Source organism: Amphibalanus amphitrite, unplaced genomic scaffold (genome assembly GCF_019059575.1).
Source record: "Amphibalanus amphitrite isolate SeventyFive unplaced genomic scaffold, NRLGWU_Aamphi_draft 000440F_arrow, whole genome shotgun sequence".
NCBI lineage: Eukaryota > Metazoa > Arthropoda > Thecostraca > Balanomorpha > Balanidae > Amphibalanus > Amphibalanus amphitrite.
Window position 1 is genome coordinate 240,025 of NW_024881934.1, and position 21,288 is coordinate 261,312.

Consider the following 21,288-nt stretch of genomic DNA (forward strand, 5'->3'; position numbering starts at 1 on the left):
CCTCTCGCCGAGACACGTCGAAGGAACTATATGTTGACCTTGAAAGGTCATTTTGAAAATTTGACCTCAGGTCAAGGCCATGACCGAACCGGAAAGGGTCATGTTGCATATCAGTCGACCCGTATCGTCGAGCTGAACACATCTGACGTGTTTTCATCGCTCTAGGCATATCTCTATTAACCCTCGCATGTGTAGGGGGGGGGGTCGGATGGACCCCCCCCCATGGTTTTTCGCGAATAACTCGCGTAAAAAGCGGCCGATCGCGACGAAACTTTCAGTACCCTCACATTGATCAATTTTACACCTACCCTGAAAATTTCATGACCCTGACCCAAATGACCTTTGACCTGTGACCTCTTTTCCGAGACCATGTTTGGCCGGAATCGCGATTCTGCGTATGTCGGCTCGCATTAGCCGCGCGTTTGCAAGCTTTTCGTGGTTTCAAACGTTCAAACATGTGATTTGATGTTGCTTCCATGCATTAGGGTGGGTGTCAAGGTCACCTCTGAAGGTCAGGTCAGGTCATTGACCTTTGGTGACCTCGGGTGACCTCGGTTCACTTTTTCGAGCTGTACATGTTTCTAGGCTAGTTTTTGGAGCTGAATTCGAATTTAGCAACCATTTGATCATTTACGAAGTAGTTTTGGTGCCTTCGTAACATATTACGAAGCTGTCAGAGGCGGTTGACACGTACTACGAATACCCGTCACGATGCCTACTGGTTGACCTGACCTGACCTGACCCGACCTGGTCTAAATGCTTAAAGACATCATCTGTGATCAAAACTAACACGATATTCGTGATCAGCACCCCGAAAAACCCCTTAGCAGCCACACTTTACGACTTTCTAACAGGTCCCGATTTTCCCGACTTTGGGTCATTGACCTGACCTGGAAGGTCACCCAATGACCTAGGACCTTAAAATTGGGTATCATCGGCTTCCTCTCGTCACGGGCAACACGCTCGTTTTTTCCGCGAAGCTCTAGCTCGATCAGGGGCCAAACGGCAAGGGGGGGGGTCCAACCGACCCCCCCCCTACACATTAGAAGCTGGCAAACGCCGCACACATGCGAGGGTTAAAAGTTATAGTGAAAAACTGCTGGTGACCTTTCATGACCTGAGATAACCTCAGGGGCACACAGAGGGATCACAGGTGCAAATTTCCGAATCATTGTTGATTGTGTCATGTTTACCTAAGAACCGATGTTTTTGACGGTTTAGAACGACAGTCGCCCAAAAGAGGCGCATTTCAACTTTCTCCCATTGATTTATAATGGGGAGGTCGCAAAACTGACCTGACCTTAGGTCACAAATATAAAAAATCGAGATAAACAATTTCTACATAGGTAGGTACTGTTACTCTTATCAATCCATTAACCCTATTCCTGGCGGGGGGGGCCTCAGGAGCCCCCCCCCCCTGAGGTTTTTTGGTTATATCTCCCAAACGCGTTGAGCTAGGAAGCTCAAATTTTCTGACTTTTCCTAAAAGGCTTCTACGCAACATGTCTGAAAATTTTGAGTTGATCTGACCTCAGGTCAGGTCACCAGAGGCGGTTTGGTGACGCTACCTCAGAAAAGTTTGCAATCACGCCAGAGCTAGAGTTTTTGACCGATCAATTTCTTCTCTTCAGGGTTTAGTTAGGGTACCAGTATGTGCAATTTGTATATCTCGGAATTTTGATATCGGTGACCTAAGGTCAGGTCAATTTCGCGACCTCCCCATTATAAGTCAATGGGGGAAAAATCAACTCCCTGTTTTTACCACTAAAACGGGTCGGAATGGCCCCATATACCATACATGACTTCATATACGATCAACCTTCACTACCTTGAGGTCTGTTTTGCTGTTGGGCAGCTGTGAGGTCATGTGACGTCATCAAAGGTCACCAAAGGTTTTTGGCCAATAACTCCGTACAGGAACAAGATACAGACGCGTGGATGGTCTCATTGTGTTCAGCTCGTCAAGACGCATCGAATGATATACATGATGACCTCGAGGTCACGTGACCTGAGGTCAACCTTTGACCTTGACCTTTCGAGGTCAACATATACATCATTCGATGCGGATTGACGAGAGGATTACGATGATGCCCTTAGTTTGTTCCTATCTTGACTAATTCGAAAGTTATTCGAGAAAAACTCTCTCCATATCTAGTGCCGCCATTTTGACTTTTTCGACCCCTGTGACGTCATCTTTGACCTGACCTGAAAATGACCTTAGTAAAAATTGTAGATCTTGGCCGTGCGTATCCGATGCCGTTTACCGCTTGTCGCTATCTTGCTTCGTTCTCGAGATCTCAGGGGGGGGCCGAATCGGCCCCCCCCGCCAGTTTCTTGTCCCGGCGGAGCCCGCCAGGAATAGGGTTAAAGTTTCAAAGTGATCGTTCAGTCGGTGAAGCTTTAGCAAGCTTTTGAACTTTTTCTGAGGAAAGGTCACTTGACGACCTGTAGGTACGACCTAGGTCTGAAATTTTCACAGCATCAGTGGCGGCGGAAGGTATTCTAGTATAGGGGTGCAAACGATATTGAAGCGCCCCTTCCCGCTGGGCGCCCCTTACCATGCCGATGGCCGTCCCTGCACTGGAAAATCAGTTTCGCCCCTATACAGGCGCCCATAAAAGTTTGCAGAGTGCTATTCCTGGCCTGGTCATAATCATCTCCCCAGTAAAAAAAAAAACGCAAAATACGCCCTAGCACTAGGGGTGTAACCGCCCATACGGACAGTGCAATTTTACAGGCCCCAATCTCGGACTTCCCTTAACATTCATATGTTGTAAACGGCAAACCGCCCCCGATAAATGTTACACAAACTAATTTCCTCTCGCATATCGGCCATCAGGCGCCCCTTTTTGTCGCATGGAGCCTGCAACGCTATAAGCCCTCATATGTTCGTGTTGGCGTTCGGAGGCTATCGCCTTCAAAGACGTCTCCATAAATGTTTCTTTTTCGTCCCACACACAGGCGCCCCTCTTTCGCATGCAGGCGCCCCTCTTCCGCATGGCGCGCTTCTCGAGTATCTGCGCCCTCCTAGCCTTTATCGCCTGGCAAGATTAGATTATATTCGACAGGGTCGGCATCATCTGCCTTTGTTTCAGATAAGGATGCCCTCCACTCTTCAGCAGATTCAGATTCAGATTCGTTTATTAGCAATAAGTCCACAGCACGGTGGCTTTTCACCATTGCACGTCAATTGACAAGGGATATAGCAGGGACAAGCACATCACATGCATTCATATACAGACTATCATATAGACATCCAGACAATGACGCGTAAAACGAGCGTTTCAAGGCGGTTGAGACATGATCACACTTTTTAGGTGTCTTTTAAAATTTGTGATACCGGGATCGAGCCCCAGTTCATTGATGATAGTCACACCGCGGTAACACAGGCGACGTTTACCGGTTTCTGTACGGATACGTGGTAACGTTATTCGACCAGCATTTCTGGTGGCATGGTCATGGTGCATGTTTGATGGACGCCCGATGGTGCTGAGCAGAGCCTCTGGTTGTCCAGTGGTAATCGTCGACTGAACAGTACAGGCAGTGTGGTACATGACAAGCTGCTTGGCATCCATCCACCCTAAGCGTTGAAATACATCCGAGACATGTTCTCGCCTTGTCCTTCCGCTGACCACACGAGCACAGAAGTTTAGAAGCTTCTGAATCCGGTGGAGCTGCGTGCCGTTACACGTACCATACACAGACATACAGTAGCGCACGACAGAAATGACGAGAGCCTGCACTAGACAAGGCAGTACGCTCTTAGGTATTGCGTGTTTCGCGTGATTCAGTGCCATCAACATGCCCGTGCATCTTTTTGCCACCGAGCCAATGTGTTCAGTGAATTTTAAATGCGAATCAAATGTGACACCTAGATTTTTTACAACACTTGTCGCCTGGATCTGAGCTCCGTTGAATTCCAACACGAAAGACTCCATTCCTCTTAGCATTGCAGGAGTTCCCATCACTATCATTTGTGTTTTCGCCTCGTTAAGTTTCATCCTATGTTGACAAAACCAGTGGTATAGTGTTCCAAGAGATTGTTCCATGCGAGCCTTTAACACGTCCATGTCCTGCTTCTTGCCACTCGTCAAAATCTGCACGTCATCGGCGTATTGTACAATGGTAACATCATCCGGCACATGCAGGCCCAGGTCGTTTGAGAAAAGCGTGTAGAGCAAACAGCTTAGTGAACCGCCCTGATAGACTCCAAGTCTGTTTGGTTTGGACGCCGATGTGAGAACTGCGCCGTCAGTGCGACGTATCACAACCTGCTGCGTGTGCCCCTCTAGGTAGTTCTGAAACCATTCTGTATCAATCCCGTATGTGTTCATTTTGTCCAAAAGAATCTGGTGAGGTACAATGTCGAAGCATTTCGACGACAGCATATCAAAAGATACTTTTCCCACGTCATTGCCACCCTCTTCGTGTCACAAGTGCCTTTATCAGTTGCGGTGTCGCCTCGCACTGCTCAGCTTTATGGCTGCCGCACCTCTTAACTTCCTGCCTCCTCTACAGATTTTCGAGGCGCCCCTTTCCATAGCTTTAGGGTGCAGCTGCCCCCCTTGCCCCCCTGCTTCCGCCGCCACTGCACAGCATGTGCGGAAAAAGGATAAACAGGTGTAGAAAAAATGGCGGCGCAATGGCGGCGCGCAGCGCCGCCATTTTGACATATTCACTAAAAACCTGAGGGGGAGGGGGGGGGGGAGGACGTGAAAAGGCTCCCCAGCACAGCGCGGGTTAACGAATTTCAAAGGAAGTGACAGAGGTCGACAAATTTCATGGAGTTTCTCCGACTACCGGCCAATTTTCTCCAGCCTTTTCTTCGAAGATTGTGAGAAATGATGATTTTGGATACCTATCCACCACGCTAGAACGCAACCCAAAACACTGGTAGGGGTGTACGGCAGTCATACACAAATGACAGGAGTCTCATGAGTCGGAACAAGTATACAAATGTAATCCACATTAGCCTGATCCACGGAACCCGGCTCCCCCCCCCCCGTTCCGCCACCTATGGGCATATGACATCGATGGCCCCACTCCAGCCCCACACACCGCGCCAACGCCGCACGGGCCTTGACGCCGCACCAGGGCCCCGGTGCGAGCGACTTCAGCGAGTGTCATTTGAGCGAACGTCATTTGAGCGAACCATTTTTAGCGACTGGCAACTTAGCGAATATCAAATAGAGCGATTATCAAATATAGCGATTATCAACTTAAGCGAAAGCTATGTTTCAGCGACATCTTTTTCGTCGACTACAGTTTGAGCGACTGCCATTTCAGCAAAACACTTCATCGTCCCGTAAGTGTATTTTTTATTTTTTATTTTATTTTTTTCTTTTGCAAGCGTTCGTACAACGAATGTTTCCGGAACTTTTCATGGTTATCCGGAACTGGATGGCGGATGTCACGTTCAAAGTTCAGGCATTAAGATCCAAATTTAATGCCATATTTCTCAAAAATTCCAGCGGTTCGATTTCACCTTCCCCCTGCTGTTTGCCAATGATAATGACCAAACGTTTGTTCAGAGATTCGTATTGCTTGTGCTGTTTTTCGCGAAATTCCCCCGCTTGAATTTGGATCAGTTCCTCATGTTGTAAAATTTGTTCTTGCCCCGAGCAACGTACGAATTTCCAGATATTTGGGTGAGGTCCCTGAAACATAGACTGGATCGCCCTGTGCCATCCCTCGAGTTTATTATTGGTCCTTGGCATTCCTTCCATCGTCCTATCTCTCACGTTCCACATTTCCAGATAAAAGTTGCAGGATGAGGCCAGATATTTTTGTGGTTTCCAAGCTTAAAAGCAAATTTTTAATGTGCCGCGCGCAGCTTGAAGCATGGCACGTACCAAGCGGGTATTCCAAGGGCAAGAATTCCCGAAAAGTAGCAAATGATTGACTTCCGTCGCGTTCGGTTTCGCTGTAACTGTGTTCGCTCCATTGGTCCCCCATTGACCTCCATATATTCGCTCAATCTGGTTTCGCTGATTCTGGTCCTCGCTAAAGTTGATAATCGCTGTGATTGAATTCGCCGACTAGACAATCGCTGAAAAAGTCAATCGCTTAAATTGATAATCGCTGAAAAGGCTTCGCTCAAATGTCGTTCGCTGAAATGACGCTCGCTCAGGTGTCGCAGAACCCCAGGGCCCGCCGCCGCCGCCGCCGCCGCCGCACCACGCACGCATTACGCAAGCGCTGGAAGAGTTCAATAGATGGCGACACGCTCGTCCCGCACGGGCAGCACACGCACAACGTGCCGCACCGGCCGCCCAAACATGGCGCTTTCAATTGCTTCCAACTCATATAATTTCCCGTTCTTGAGACTTTTCTTCGTATTTGAAGAGAATCCTTCAGATATAACAAAAAACATCGCCAGAAATAGCGACTATTATTGATAATTCTCAACTATTATCTCTCAAGTCTCAAGATTTGGCAGCCGAAGAAAACAAAGGGCTCGACAAAAACACCACTTTCTCCGACTGCCAATAAGAGCGATATTTGGTTATGAACTGGTAGGAAAACAGACCTAATAGGCACAGAGCTGCTTCTGACCGGATCAGACCAGCTCTGACTAGGGAGAAAGTGGAGAAATGGAAGAAAACTGATCACTAAATTATTATTCGTGCTGTTGCTACTTGCTAGTCTATGACAGAGGTGCATGAATGTATCTGAACAAAACAATGTTGACTTTGCTAATCTAAGAATGTCTTCCGTGATTTTCTTCTTTTGGTGCTTTTCGCTCGTATATTTTTCTCTGACTAGGGTCAGATGGTCAGAGATTTTGTCGACCTCTGGGAAGTGAACTGCCAAAACGATCTTCAACTGAAATTAACTGAAAACATTTTAACAAAGTCGACTAACGCAAGACAATGCATTTTCATTTACAATATGCCGAATTTTATCGTAAAATTACCGTTCTTTCGACATTCTCGATTTTTTTTTTCACACCAGGATAGGCAGTCGCCGTGGGGCCCCTTCCCTTTGAGCTGACCTCCGGGCCCTTCTCGGCTGTCGCCCCTCCCTGAGCGAAATCCTGGATACGTGCCTGTTCACAGGGCACTAGGTATGCCATTGAAGCTCACACAAGACAAAAAACACCAGTGACGTCATTTATCTGCAAGGGCCGTCTGCGATTGGCAACATTTGTATTCGGTCGTCCTTGATCAGTGTGGCGCCGGTGCTCGTGATGGCGGGAGAGGTGCGGTCCGTCGTGCTCAAAAGGGGTCCGGAGGGCGGATTCGGGTTCTCCATCCTCGGCGGTTCTGGCTCCGAGCTGCCCCCGATCGTGTATGATATCGTAGCGGGCTCGCCAGCCTCCAATAGTGGCCAGGTACGTCCCTTTTGGGGTGCTGCGGCGAATGTGGCTACACGGCGGCGCCGGTTGATAATAAGGTCTATACCATTGATATTTACCGAAAATACCTTCGCTTGAATAAATTGCAGATATTTGGCAACTTAAGTGTTAGGTAAGCTTAAATGATATGTAAAAAGGTAAGAGACACCCTGATTATCATTTGAGAAACGAAAATGTATGAATTTTCCTTATAAGACTCGCTCAATATGCTACTCCGCGGTTTATGCCCCGAGGGTGTCCGAGGGTTCCCGTTAGTTTGTCGTTGGCGCTCGGCTCGCGCGCGAGCCGACGTCACCGCCTGTGACGTCGGCTCGCGAAATACGTCATACCCTGCACACAAAATAGCCGGCTGCCGAACAGCGCTAAGGAAAAGTGATAGTTATAGACGTTATTGTCTTATTTTTCATATTTTTATCGTTTATAAGATTATTTCTGATTCTTTTTGGCGCTTTGAAATTGCTTCCTAGTTTGATAATTCTCTTGAGCTACATCATATCGGCTGAAAACATTTTCCATCTTCAACTTCCATCAGGATTATGTCTACCAGATAGGTTGGTTCATGTCATTTGTTTGTTTTTTGTTCATGTCATCTGTCTGTCTTTGTATTTTTTTGCACCAGTGTAACATGAAAAGGTGGATTTCTACATTTTTTTCTCAAGGTAAACTGTTACGTGTACTAGGATTTGATCTGTCGAATGTAATGAAATTACTATGGGTGTCAAGTTATACTGAGTTGCGTGCGCTTGATCCCTCCCCACTCCACACCAGTTTGGCTTTTTGAGCTGTAACAGTGGGCTCAGGTCAATGTCACCATTAGGGTTGCGGCAAATTGATGGTGCTTTGGCAGTTTAAGGGACATCTCACAGTCCAAAGATATAGGGGAAGGTGGGGTAAGACGGCCCAGCGGGGCAAGACGGACCACCAGCCCTCCCGGCTGAACCGCTGCTGGTATCTACTGCTTTATGCACTCACTATGTTTGTTTTCCTTCGTAACAATGGCCACCTTGAGCTCATGCTGCTAGGATGCATAGCTTTTGAGTTATTGAGAAAAATGTTGTTTTTCGTCAAAATCTAATATAAGAGGTCTAAGGGTGATTCAATTATGGCGCCTTTCTTGCATGATTAGTTTCTATTTTGCACTTAACTGTGAAGAACAAAGTTATAAACTTAGTCATAGTCACACTTTAGGAAAGGCAAGGTTTTGCAATGTTGGGCTATTTGACATAAACGTCATGATAATGACAGAATTTAGATTTGGGGTAAGACGGACCACTGTGGTCCATCTTACCCTGTGGTGGTCCATTGTACCCTGCATATGGAAAGTTCTTTTCCAAATCATTGACACAAGTTTAAGTACCTATGCTAATTTTTCAGGAATGAGTCTTTGTTGCATGTGAGCCATGCATGCAAGTGCTCAGTTAGCATGCATTCATGCCAAACGACAATCAACACACATGTTCCCAGCTTTTAGCTGCACTTCCATCACACATGAGTAAAGAATAAAGGCTCATTTTGTTATTTTACCATTCTGGTTACTTTTTCTTACAAGAGTACAGAGCAGAAGTGTAACACACATGAACGGATAGCAGGCACTGCTGGGTGGTCCGTCTTGCCCCACGTTTTTTCTTGTCTGAGTTTTTGACATGTCCCTCTTTAAGAGCATCCACCACCTAGATGTCTTTAATTTGAAATTCAGTCTTTACACATATCAACAGAGGAAGGATTGGGCATTCCGAAGACTATAAATAATATGAATTATGAGAGCAGTGTAGCAAGATATGCGGCCTCAAACCTTAGCTGGTCCGTCTTACCCCACCTTCCCCTAAGATGGCAAGTGCTAGCTCCATGTGACATTTGTGGGGTGTGGCCGTGGGAGGTCACTGTGTGTGTCTCATGACCTAGGATGTCTCATGACCTAGGATGTAATGGATGTATGTTCTATGTTAACATTTCAGTCTTGAGCATCGTTCTTAACTTTAATTTCAACCTGGCTTAATCTTTTCTGGAATTAAGAATGTGTTCTGAATGATCTAAACAACACTATATAACAGGCTAACAGCCATGATAAACTGATGCAATCAACAACCTCACGATCCCTACCTACAACCATGCCATCCTTGTTGTGAATAGGGCCATGCCATCCTTGTTATGAATAGGTACAATCAGCAACTCTGCTGATGAGCTTTGCTGCTGCACAGACTGGGGCACAGTACAGACTGCCACAGCACAGACTGGTGCACAGCACAGACTGCTGCAGCACAGACTGGGGCACAGCACAGATGGGGGCACAGTCAGGGGTGGAGATCTGTCAAAATTTCAGGGGGGGGGGGTCCAGGCCGGGCAGATGGAGGCGGGCTGGATGCAGTACCTTTGACTTACATAGCAGTAATTCGTTTTCAGGGGGTCCTGACCCCCCCCCCCCCCCCGACCCCCCCCCCGAGATCACCTCTGGGCACAGTACAGACTGCTGCAGCACAAGACTGGGGCACAGTACAGACTGCTGCAGCATAGACTGGGACACAGTACAGGCTGCTGCAGGCTGCAGCACAGACTGGGCCACAATATAGACTGCTGCAGCACAGACTGGGGCACAGGACCTGTTAAATTCGAAATCAGCTAAAAAAAAAAACTAGCCTAGACTCATGTAAAACTCGAAATTGGGAATTCAGGTCATCATAGGTCATTGACATGACCTATTGTATTGTATTGTATTGAACAATCATGAGCGATCCACATTCTAAAAGTGCGTGGCGATTACTGCTCAGAGATTGCATTCCCGGGATCGGGATCCCGGGATCTCGGCGGGATTTTAATCCCGATCCCGATCCCGAAATTCCGCCAATCCCGGGATCCCGAGAAATCAGTTTTTCACTATAAAAAGAATGCAGCCGCTGCACGAGTCTTGTTTATACTGTTCATGGTGCTGCGTGACATTTAGCAGAGAAACTATTTAGCTGGCCGTCCGTATTGGCCGTCCACAATCGACCGTGTTGGTAGCTCCCGCCTCCCGGGTATCACCGACAGCGGTTAAGCCGCTTAAAGGCGTACGAAAAAGGGTCCCGAACGCCAACAATTGCAGCATCAGTGCTGCAACATCTTTATCAGGATCACGGATCGTTCAGCGATTCTGACTTGTCCGTTCGTGGCCGGAACAAAAGAGGTCATCAAGACAGTATTGGAGCTCGTGTCGCAGAAAGATGTCACAGATGTCACGCAAGTGACGGCAGAGCTCACTGATACAGACGTTGAAGACGGTAGAGTGGAGCTCTCCCAGTCAGTGAGTCTGCCCTCAAAGCGACTTTGGAGCAAAGTCTGAGAGACATTAGTGATGAAAGCGGAACCGGAAGGAGGTGAAGTGACCAAGCGACGTCTTGAAAATATTGTGAAATAGGGAGCTGCCAAATTTGGTGTACACTGGTTGCGAGTTTTAAGATAGACAGACCTACCAGCAATGGCTTAAAACTGTCGCGCTAACTACGAGTAGCGTAGACGAAGAGTGAGTGAGGCGTGGATGTGCTGGAACCCGTCTTAATGACGAGATAGTAAACGCACTGGTCGACGCACAGTTTTATAAAGGCCAATTGGGATTAAATGCTAATGCTAATCAAATCGAAACGTTTTCTTCGCAAATTCAATCGTTTTTAATGCAAATGACATAGTCTAAGGATGGCTTTTGGTTGCCTCTTTGTTTGTGGTAAGCTAAAAGACGCAAAATATGCCGGTAGGAAATCATTTTTACGACCTTTAGTGACAAGGCCGGGATCCCGAAATAAAAACTTTCGGGGTCCCGGGATTGGCAAAACGTTCCGGGATTGCAATTTCTAGTAGAGAACCTGACCTTCAGGTGACCCTGAAACCAGGGCTGCGGAGTCGGAGTCGGAGTCGGAGTCGATTTTAGAAACCCGAGCCGGAGTCGGAGTCGGAGTTACCGAAAATCTGTCGACTCCGCAGCCCTGCTAGGTCTGCGGAGTCGGAGTCGGGAGTTGGAGTCGGTCGGAGTCGACAATTCTGCCCGGAGTCGGAGTCGGAGCTGGTTTTTGAAAGCCGGAATCGGAGTCGGAGTCGGAGTCGCCGAAAATCCATCGACTCCGCAGCCCTGCCTGAAACCCATCATAATGCATGGGACCAACATCATTTCACATGTTTTACTGTATGCCTGGCCTATTCAAATACATTAGCCAGAGGGGTGTGGTCAGGGGGGTGACACCGTAATACTGTGCCATAGGCCGATGTTGTAGGCAGCTGATGAGCAGGAATGACGTCATCGGCCCATGATAGCCCTGACCAATATGATCCAACCCATTGCGACTAGAGTTGCAAAGTTTTCCCCAAAGGCTGCTACCGGCACCGCCCCGCCCCACAAAAATTTTCTGGGATACCGGCATGCTACCACGCCCCAAGCAAAAAAAACCGCCAAATTACCGGCATACTAAAAAACCTGCATTCTTGATTCTAGCTTACCCCTACAAGAGATGCCACATTTTGGCATGCAGTACCTGCCCCACCCAGCAGCCATCCATTGTCCAACCACAAATACCAGCAGGCTGATTTTGGCTGAGTTGGCCCCACAAATACCCAAAATTTTGAAACTCAATTTCAGTCTATAACTGTTAAAATATCACCTGTAATCAAAGCGGTATTGCCTACAAAAAAACTAACACATTCAGCAAAAAGGCGAGGACAAAAAGAACTTGAATTACTGAAATGTGTTTTTAAAGACTGGACAGTGAGCACTGAGCAGTAATCACATTTACATTTCACAGGTGTTCTACTTTTCCACATTCTCCTAAAATGTTGCAGGCACCAGCCAAATGTTTAAAATCTAGATGGTCAAAACATAAATAAGTACAGATTCGGCCATCTTCCTAACTGAGGAAGCGAGATCAACATCTACTGTTTCCTATCCACCATGGCTTGCTGGTTCGTGAATAAGATACGAATCCTGTAAAAAAATGAGTTAATAAATAATAACTCACTGGTCCTGAGAACAGTCACCAAATAATATGTATAAAAACGATATCTTCCATCCTCTCCAACCTCAAACGGGAACAAACAGAAGGTTATGAAGGATTTCGAAACAAATGCGCCATAACAGAGGCTTTTAACCAGCTGAATAAAACGCTGCAAAAAAAAGGTTTACGACTGCAAGCCACTGCCTCGTGAATGATTATATTGATAAAAATTATCCAACACAATATTAAATTATAATGAAATCAACAATGTGAGTGTAATTCACTACAAGAAAATTCATTTCTCTTCAGTTATTCAACCAAAAAAGGGTATATGAATAAATACCTATTACGTCATCAGATTACATCCATTCATTAGGGGAGAGAGCATCTCAATTTTAAAAGTAAATCCTTGGTTGTATTATTTTGCGCCACTTCGTGTCAATTTTGCCTTCATGATGTGTTTTCTTGTAAAGATAAGACAAAATGTCAGTTCAAATCCATTTTCATTTAATTATGGGACCAAAGTCAGGCTCAGGGCTACCTAACACCTGCCTTTTCAGCTGGATTGTCAGTGTCAAATTCTTTGTAGAGTTAATCTCAGACCACATCTCATGATCTCAAGACTCAAGGCCAGTTTCCAAACAATGTGTTTTTTGGTGTTTTGATTCTGCCTTTTCCCCTAGGGAATGTTGTCATGAACATTTATTTATTTTATTGTGTTATACATATTACCTACCATTAGACTTACTAATTGATCGTGCTTTTGCAACATGAATGAGTACCATTCCAATTCTTCCTTTTGTAGACCACAGTAGATTCTTGACAATTCTAATAATAACCAAGCCTGTGAAATGCTGAGGTCCATGTGTTACCCCTACCCTTAGCAATGGAACTTCTACCACAAAATGTATCTTACAGTGGTTAATATTGCTGTTTTATTACAATTTGAGAGCCTCTTAGTGTCCAAAGTTTGAATCTTTTGCTGATTTTTTTTTGCACAAAATAAAAAATACCGGCATGCTACCGGCAAGACATGCCAGATACCACGAAAAAACCTGCGGTAGTGAAAAATTACCGGCATGCCGGTAGTGCGGTAGGGAAATTTTGCAACTCTAATTGCGACTTAAAGGGACCCTCCCACCTTTACATTAGATTTGAGTTGAGATAGCCAAAATGGGGTCCCTGGCTCAAAATTACCGGTTTCGGCACTCACAACATCGAGAAATGCCTTAAATCAGAAATATTGAATTTCAACATTGCAGCATTTTGATTCAGAGGGGTAGTGCATAGGAATACCCCTCTGAATGTGTGACGTCAGCGCAGATATCTAACGATTTTTAAATGTTTGACTAAAACGTTTTGTAGCACGAGGTGGTATATGCTGCTTTGCGCGCAACAAGTGCCGCACTTTCAGCTGCCAAACTATTGCTTTCAAATAAAATCGCTAGGAACAGCGGATATCCCCAAAAGTAAACAAAAGTAAAAGTCTAATATCTTGAAAACCGGTGAATATTTTTCGGTGAAATTTGGTAGATATTCGTTTTCGCTCTTTCTGAACCGAGCGACATCACTTTCATGCCAATTCACAAACTTATTTGAAGGTGGGAGGGTCCCTTTAAAGGGACCCTCCCACCTTAACATTAGTTTTGAGTTGAGATAGCCAAATTGGTGGCCATGGCCTGAAAATACCGGTTTGGGCACTCACAACATCGAAAAATGCTTTAATTCGGAGATATGGAATTTCAAACTTGCAGTTTTCGGATTCTAAGGGGCTAATGCATTGGTATGCCCTCTTAGAATTTGTGACGTCAGCGGAGGTCTACCGATTTTTAAATCTTTTACTAAAACGTTTGGTAGCACGCGGTGGTATATGCTGCTTTGCGCGCAACAAATGCCGCACTTTCAAATAAAGTCGCTAGGAACAGCGGAGATCCCAGAAAGTAAACAATAGTAAAAGTCTAATATCTTGAAAACCGGTGAATATTTTTCGATGAAATTTGGTAGATATTCGTTTTCACTCTTCCTGAACCGAGCGACATCACTTTCATGCCAATTCATTAACTTTTTTGAAGGTGGGAGGGTCCCTTTAAGGTGACCTCTGTGACTTGGCCTGGCCCATCGTGACCCTGGGTGACCTCTGTGACCTGACCTGACCCAGGGTGACCTGAGGTGACCTAAAGTGACCTTTGGTGACCTAAAGGACATGACGCCACTAAAACGTCATTTTTTCAACAAAAAAAAACCGACGGATTTCGCTCAAATTTTCAGGAAACGTTTTAAATTGTTGTATGATAAGGTACTGAAAGTTTGACATCGCTGGCGTAACGCGTTTAGAAGTTATTGGCGTAGAACGGGACGGAGGGGGCCCCAGCGGGGCGCGGGTTAAACCTTTAAAACCACAGAAAGACTGCAAACCCGTGGATGATGTGTGCCGACATACGCCGAATCGCGATTCCGGCCAAACATGGTCGCGAAAAATAGGTCGCAGGTTAAAAATGATTTGGGTCAGATTCATGAAATTTTCTAGGTAGGTGTAAAATTAATGGGGAATATTTGTTTCTGGTCCCTAAAAAGCTGTTTCTGGCACCTAATTGCTGATCAGCCCCAAAATGCTTATTCGACCCTAATATCTGAATCTGGCACCTAATTGCTTCCACACAGCCTAAAGTTGCCAGATCGTCTAGTTGAACTCCGTATTTGCTGTTTGCTGATTCAGCACCAAAACCAAAACATCCAGCACCTATTTTATTCCACGTTTGCCTACCTGATTCGCGTAATCTTCCTGATTTTATGTATCCTAACAACATGAACGTTGCATTCGGTGATGTCAAGTGCCATTTTCGCCAGTGGAGATAATGATTAATGCCATTTCTAGCCAAAAGAGAATCACTAGCCAGCTATGGTGCAGCATAGCAAGACGCTCCTATACCAGCCCGCTATGTAGAGACTAGAGATTATTGCACCCTCAGCCATTTTAACGTGAAAAGTTTGGATCCGTCACTTCCAGCCAGGCTCTCACGTCATTAACTGGAGTAAAGCAAAATGTCAACTCTGAACAGACATGCCACGCAACCGGCCCTCTTTTCAATATTATTAGCTTTCTGCAATCATCGTCTGACTCCATCTCGATCAAACGCAGCATCCGGTTTCTACATGGGCGTTTGACTGACCGGCCACACAATAACCAAAAACAAAATCAAAGCTTCATGCACACATATGACATAAGTAAGAAACGGATGAAAAAGGCACAACCACGGCACACAACTCTGCGCGGCAAACAACGGACAATGTCCCACGCAAGATCCCGCGTTTCTTCAGCGGCCTCGAACGGAATGAAAACATTACATTTCTTTTTTGGAGCTATTTGATGACGTCAAAAAATGCAATACCCGTTTTAGTGGTCAAAATCGAGACAATTACTCACACAAATGTTTCCCTTTAAGCATTACAAATAAATACTTTTAAATATTTAAATGACATTGTTTTTTTCAAACAAATCAATATTATTTGCTTACTTAAACGTCATATACAATGCTGAGATCACCACGGGGCTGTCTTAGAGTGTAGCTGCACTGGCAACCTTTAGGCTAGACTCCAGGGGTCATTATACCAGAACAACATGATTCTACCAGCCAGTAGTTCATTTTTCTACTAGATTGGTGCTACGCTCAGCATTTAGGTGCCAGATTCAGAAAAAAGAGTAAGGCGTACCGATGAATAGGTGCCAGAAACAGCTAATTAAGGTCATTTTCCATGATTGGTGCTGGTATCCACCAAATAGGTGCTGAGGACCAATTTTGGGGCGAGTCAGCTTTTAGGTGCCAGAAATAGCTTTTCTGGGACGCAATTAAATGGCGTCCAAAATTAATTAACTTAAGGTTGGTGAAAGTTTTATCGCGATCGGCCGCTTTTTACGACAGTTATTCGCGAAAAACCAAGGGGGAGGGTTCCGTCGACCCCTCCCCCCTATATAGTGCGAGGATTACCCACGCCCTGCTGGTGGTCTGATTTTCTGTGTCGTGCTGGGGGGGGGGGGAGCGGGGGATGAGTTTTCACGCCCTTTGTCAAACTCGTATCTTGGGTGATGTAGCAACACGCGGTAAGCGGCATTCGAGGGAGCGTAAAAAATAATGAAGAAAATAAACCAATAAAACGCCTCTTGGAGCGACAAACGAGCGAGCGAGGGGGTGAGCCTGGCAGGTGCGGAATTGTGAGGGGGTACTTCCAACTGACTTGTGCACGGCACCCTGCTAATCGGTCTCCAAATTTGCCAAATTTGAGCGCAATCGGCCCTGCCGTTCTCAAGATCTGGAAGCGACACTCTGCACTTGCGCACGTGCAAACTGGGTCCCAACTGACATGTGCACGGCGGGTCCGTATCAAAGCGTCCAAAACCGCAGCACCCAAAGTACGCAACATCCAAAACCGCAGCGTCCAAAGTACGCAACGTCCAAAATACGTCCAAAATCGGGTTTATAGGGGGCATTCACAAAGTCCAAAACCGAAACATCCAAAACCGCAACGTCCAAAAACGTATCATCCAAAAAACGCAACATCCAAGGACGCAACATCCAAAGTACGTAACCTCCAAAACCACAACGTCCAAGACCACGACATCCAAGGCACGCAACATCCAAAACCAACCTAACCTAACCTAACCTAACCTAACCTAACCTACTGATTTTTGCCTATCCCTAACCCAACCAAACCTAACCTAACCTAACCTACTGATTTTTGCCTACTGGGGATAAGGAAACCCAACCTAACCTAACCTAACCTAACCTAACCTAACCTAACCTAACCTAACCTACTGATTTATGCCTACCGGGGATAAGGAAACCTAACCTAACCTAACCTAGCCTAACCTAACCTAACCTAACGGTTTTGGATGTTGCGTACTTTGGATGTTGCGTACTTTGGATGATGCGTCCTTGGATGTTGCGTTTTTGGATGATACGTTTTGGATGTTGCGGTTTTGGATGTTTCGGTTTTGGACGTTGTGAATGCTCCCTATATACCCGATTTTGGACGTATTTTGGACGTTGCGTACTTTGGACGCTGCGGTTTTGGATGTTGCGTACTTTGGATGCTGCGGTTTTGGACGCTTTGATGGTCCCCCGTGCACGGCACCCTACTATACCTACTAACCGGGCCTTAGCCGTGTACCAAATTTGAGCGCAATCGCTTCAGCCGTCTTTGAAATCTGGAACCGACCCCTGCACGTGCTCACGTGCAGCAGCACCCCAACCGTGACATATGAAAATGCATTGCCTGGTGGGTACCTACCCACTTGCCAAGTTTCAGCGCAATCGGCCCTGTAATTACCGAGATGTTGTAATTGTTGCATAACTGTTACCTCTTCATTTTGCACGTGACACGTGCCTCAGGGGTCACCCACATGCATCGTTAATAGTTCAATACTTGGTAAAACAAATGGAACTACCCCATTAGAATTACCGCAAGTAAATCAGTCAAGTGCTTGTAGAGATATAAGCTAAAAGCGTTACCACGGCCGACCGGCCGGTCGGCAGGCCGTCCGGCCGCTCATACTAATAAATGTCTGCGCTATTCTACCTAACACTTCGCTCGCTCTGCTCGCTGCGTAGTTTTTCCTTTTTAGGTCAGGTCAAAGGCTAGGTCGCCAGAGGACATCAAAGTTTGATTTTTTGTAAGGTGTTTGCGTTGCGTGTTTTCTTTCTCTTCCCGGTCTGATGCGTTTCTGATTGTGTCCGATGTCTGTGTATTTGTTTTGCTTGTGTCCGTTGTGATTTGTGTGTGTTTCTGTTCCTATTATATCTATGATTTTTGCTGGGCGACGAGTCACCCTGGGTTTTATCTGGCAACATCTTTTCCCTTATCCGATCAATCAAATTCCAAGTAATCTACTCGATCTGATACCAATCCAACTAGTCCTTATGAATTATGTCTATTCTAGTCTAGACTTTACGCCTAGTCAGCTGTCTTTTACGTTACGCTTGGAGTATTTTATCCCTTCTCGCTCTTTTTAACTAGCTTTTAGGCTTTTACTAAGCCTTTTATCTCGTCGGTTTTCTTGTGACACACTTCTTTTACTTGTTGAAAGTTAGGGGCGCAAAATGACCTTGTAGTCGGCGCGCCCTTAAGCCTCAATAAACAAACAAACAATTTTGTTTGCTGTAGGGGAAGTTGGGGGAACGCCGAATACTTTATTCTGACGCCCGTATGTAGCACGCAAGGTAGACAACATAAGCTATTCTTGTTGGCGTCATTCGAGAGGCTAGTCTTTTGCCTTTCAAACATACCAGGCGCATTTGATGAATTCGCATACCGTTAAGCGCACAAACTAAAAATATCAAAAAAGTGACTTTCGGCGTTGCCCCGGACTGCGGGGAAAGCCGAAAATGGGAGAAATGATCTATGGGGAATGCCGACATTGATGTTTTGCCACTTTATTTCAAACTTTATCCAGAATTTATCAAAGCTGACACGCGTTTTAACCCTCGCATGTGTGCGGCGTTTTACAGCTTCTAATGTGTAGGGGGGGGGGGGTCGGTTGGACCCCCCCTTGCCGTTTGGCCCCTGATCGAGCTAGAGCTTCGCGGAAAAAACGAGCGTGTTGCCCGTGACGAGAGGAAGCCGATAATACCCAATTTTAAGGTCCTAGGTCATTGGTTGACCTTCCAGGTCAGGTCAATGACCCAAAGTCGGGAAAATCGGGACCTATTAGAAAGTCGTAAAGTGTGGCTGCTAAGGGGTTTTTCGGGGTGCTGATCACGAATATCGTGTTAGTTTTGATCACAGATGATGTCTTTAAGCATTTAGACCAGGTCGGGTCAGGTCAGGTCAGGTCAACCAGTAGGCGTCGTGACGGGTATTCGTAGTACGTGTCAACCGCCTCTGACAGCTTCGTAACATGTTACGAAGGCACCAAAACTACTTCGTAAATGTTCAAATGGTTGCTAAATTCGAATTCAGCTCCAAAAACTAGCCTAGAAACATGTAAAACTCGAAAAAGTGAACTGAGGTCACCCGAGGTCACCAAAGGTCAATGACCTGACCTGACCTTCAGGTGACATTGACACCCACCCTAATGCATGGAAGCAACATCACATCACATGTTTGAACGTTTGAAACCACGAAAAGCTTGCAAACGCGCGGCTAATGCGAGCCGACGTACGCCGAATCGCGATTCCGGCCAAACATGGTCTCGGAAAAGAGGTCACAGGTCAAAGGTCATTTGGGTCAGGGTCATGAAATTTTCAGGGTAGGTGTCAAATTGATCAATGCGAGGGTACTGAAAGTTTCGTCGCGATCGGCCGCTTTTTACGCGAGTTATTCGCGAAAAACCATGGGGGGGTCCATCCGACCCCCCCCCTACACATGCGAGGGTTAAGAGCTTGAGGACGCTTGGTGCACACTGGAAGTTATAATTGTGTGATATAATAAGAAAATGTCAGGTAAATAATTCCTTATAGGTAACAGGCCGTTGTGTCGGTTGAAAGTGTAATTTGTGTGACTAAAAATTCGCGTTGCTATTCTACAGCAGTAAAGTTCACGTAGCGTGCTTTAACGTGCGTAATTGCACGTTTTCGGCATTACCCCAGCCAGCCATACTTTCATTTGCAGGCCCATAACTTTTCAACGTGCCGTATAAATTTCAAATAGGCAGCACACTTATGCAAAGACATGCTGAAGATTACTTGACCGAATTGGCCAGACAAACGGTAGCATAATGAGTAAGAAATGCAGCTTCAAAGGCGCATGTAGTACAAGGAACGCGTACCTTGAAAACGCTCTTGGCGCCCTCACAGCCGAAGTATTCCGAATGACGACTCGTAACAAACATGCGATAATTGTAGTCACTTAAGCTTCAGAGCATCACTGACATGGGCATCCATGTCTTACGGTTTTCGAAATATCTCGAATTTCGGCTTTGCCCCAACTCCGGCATTGCCCCAACTTCCCCTACTTTTGTCCGGTGCTTATGTGTTTGTTCCGACTGTGTCTGGTGTTAATTTGTTCTGAATATCCCTGTTGTTTGTGTGTTCGCTCTTATTGCACACGCTGTGATTTTTGTTTGTTCCGGTTCCGATAGTATCCGTGATTGGTGTTTGCTTCAGCTGGAGGCGGGCGATGTCATATCCGTTATTTGTGTTTGTTTCAGTTAGAGGCGGGCGATGTCATATCCGTTATTTGTGTTTGTTTCAGTTAGAGGCGGGCGATGTCATATCCGTTATTTGTGTCTGTTTCAGTTAGAGGCGGGCGATGTCATATCCGTTATTTGTGTTTGTTTCAGTTAGAGGCGGGCGATGTCATATCCGTGATTTGTGTCTGTTTCAGCTGGAGGCGGGCGATGTGATTCTGGAGGTGAATGACCAGGAGGTCAGTGACCTCACCACCAAAGAAGGTGAGAGACCGGCGACACATTACAAAGAAAAAAATCAGTCCGAACCTCTTGAATGGATGGGGTCACAAGCGTATGGACTATGGACCCCGCTAAGCAGAACTTGTGGCCTTGGCCCTGTCCTCTACCCTCCGATTGCGCAATCTCTGGTCTATGGTAGAATTTAGAATACGAAGTTAAACGTAGGCACATAGTCCCGCGCGCGGTCCGTCCCCTCACTGACCTGGCTGACCTGGCTCCCTCACGCCTGGCTACGGCCTGCCACCAACCGCAACCATACCCGTCAAGAGGCTCATAAACATCGAGCGCCTTTCGCGCCTCGAACCCTGACTGTTATAACCGGGACGCGTGCTCTCACCACGCGGAGTCCAACGCTCTACCGACTGAGCCACGGGACCCGCTCAGTTCCATTTGTTGTTTTCTTCTTCCCATCAAGTTTTTGACTGGGTGGATGCAGTATAATCATATTGAACAGCAGTGGTCGGCTCGGCAGGTCCTCCGGAGTCCGGGGTGGCGACCCCCCTCCTTTTGGGCGCCAGGAATGGCCACCCCGGCCCCACTTACCTCGGGGGGGGGGGGACACCCCATTGCTGACA

At 46.3% G+C, this 21,288-nt stretch overlaps 1 protein-coding gene across 3 annotated transcripts in view; it reads left to right on the forward strand.

Moving 5' to 3' along the window:
• The first annotated feature begins 7,167 nt into the window (after positions 1 to 7,167).
• Positions 7,168 to 21,288, forward strand: part of LOC122391491 (PH and SEC7 domain-containing protein-like) — a 60,829-nt gene continuing 46,708 nt past the window's right edge. For all 3 annotated transcript variants that reach the window (XM_043385497.1, XM_043385498.1, XM_043385496.1), the window contains exons 1-2: positions 7,168 to 7,333; positions 20,629 to 20,695. In XM_043385497.1, coding sequence (XP_043241432.1) covers positions 7,190 to 7,333; positions 20,629 to 20,695 — 211 coding nt within the window. In that variant the 5' untranslated portion in view covers positions 7,168 to 7,189. The remainder of the gene's footprint in view (positions 7,334 to 20,628; positions 20,696 to 21,288) is intronic.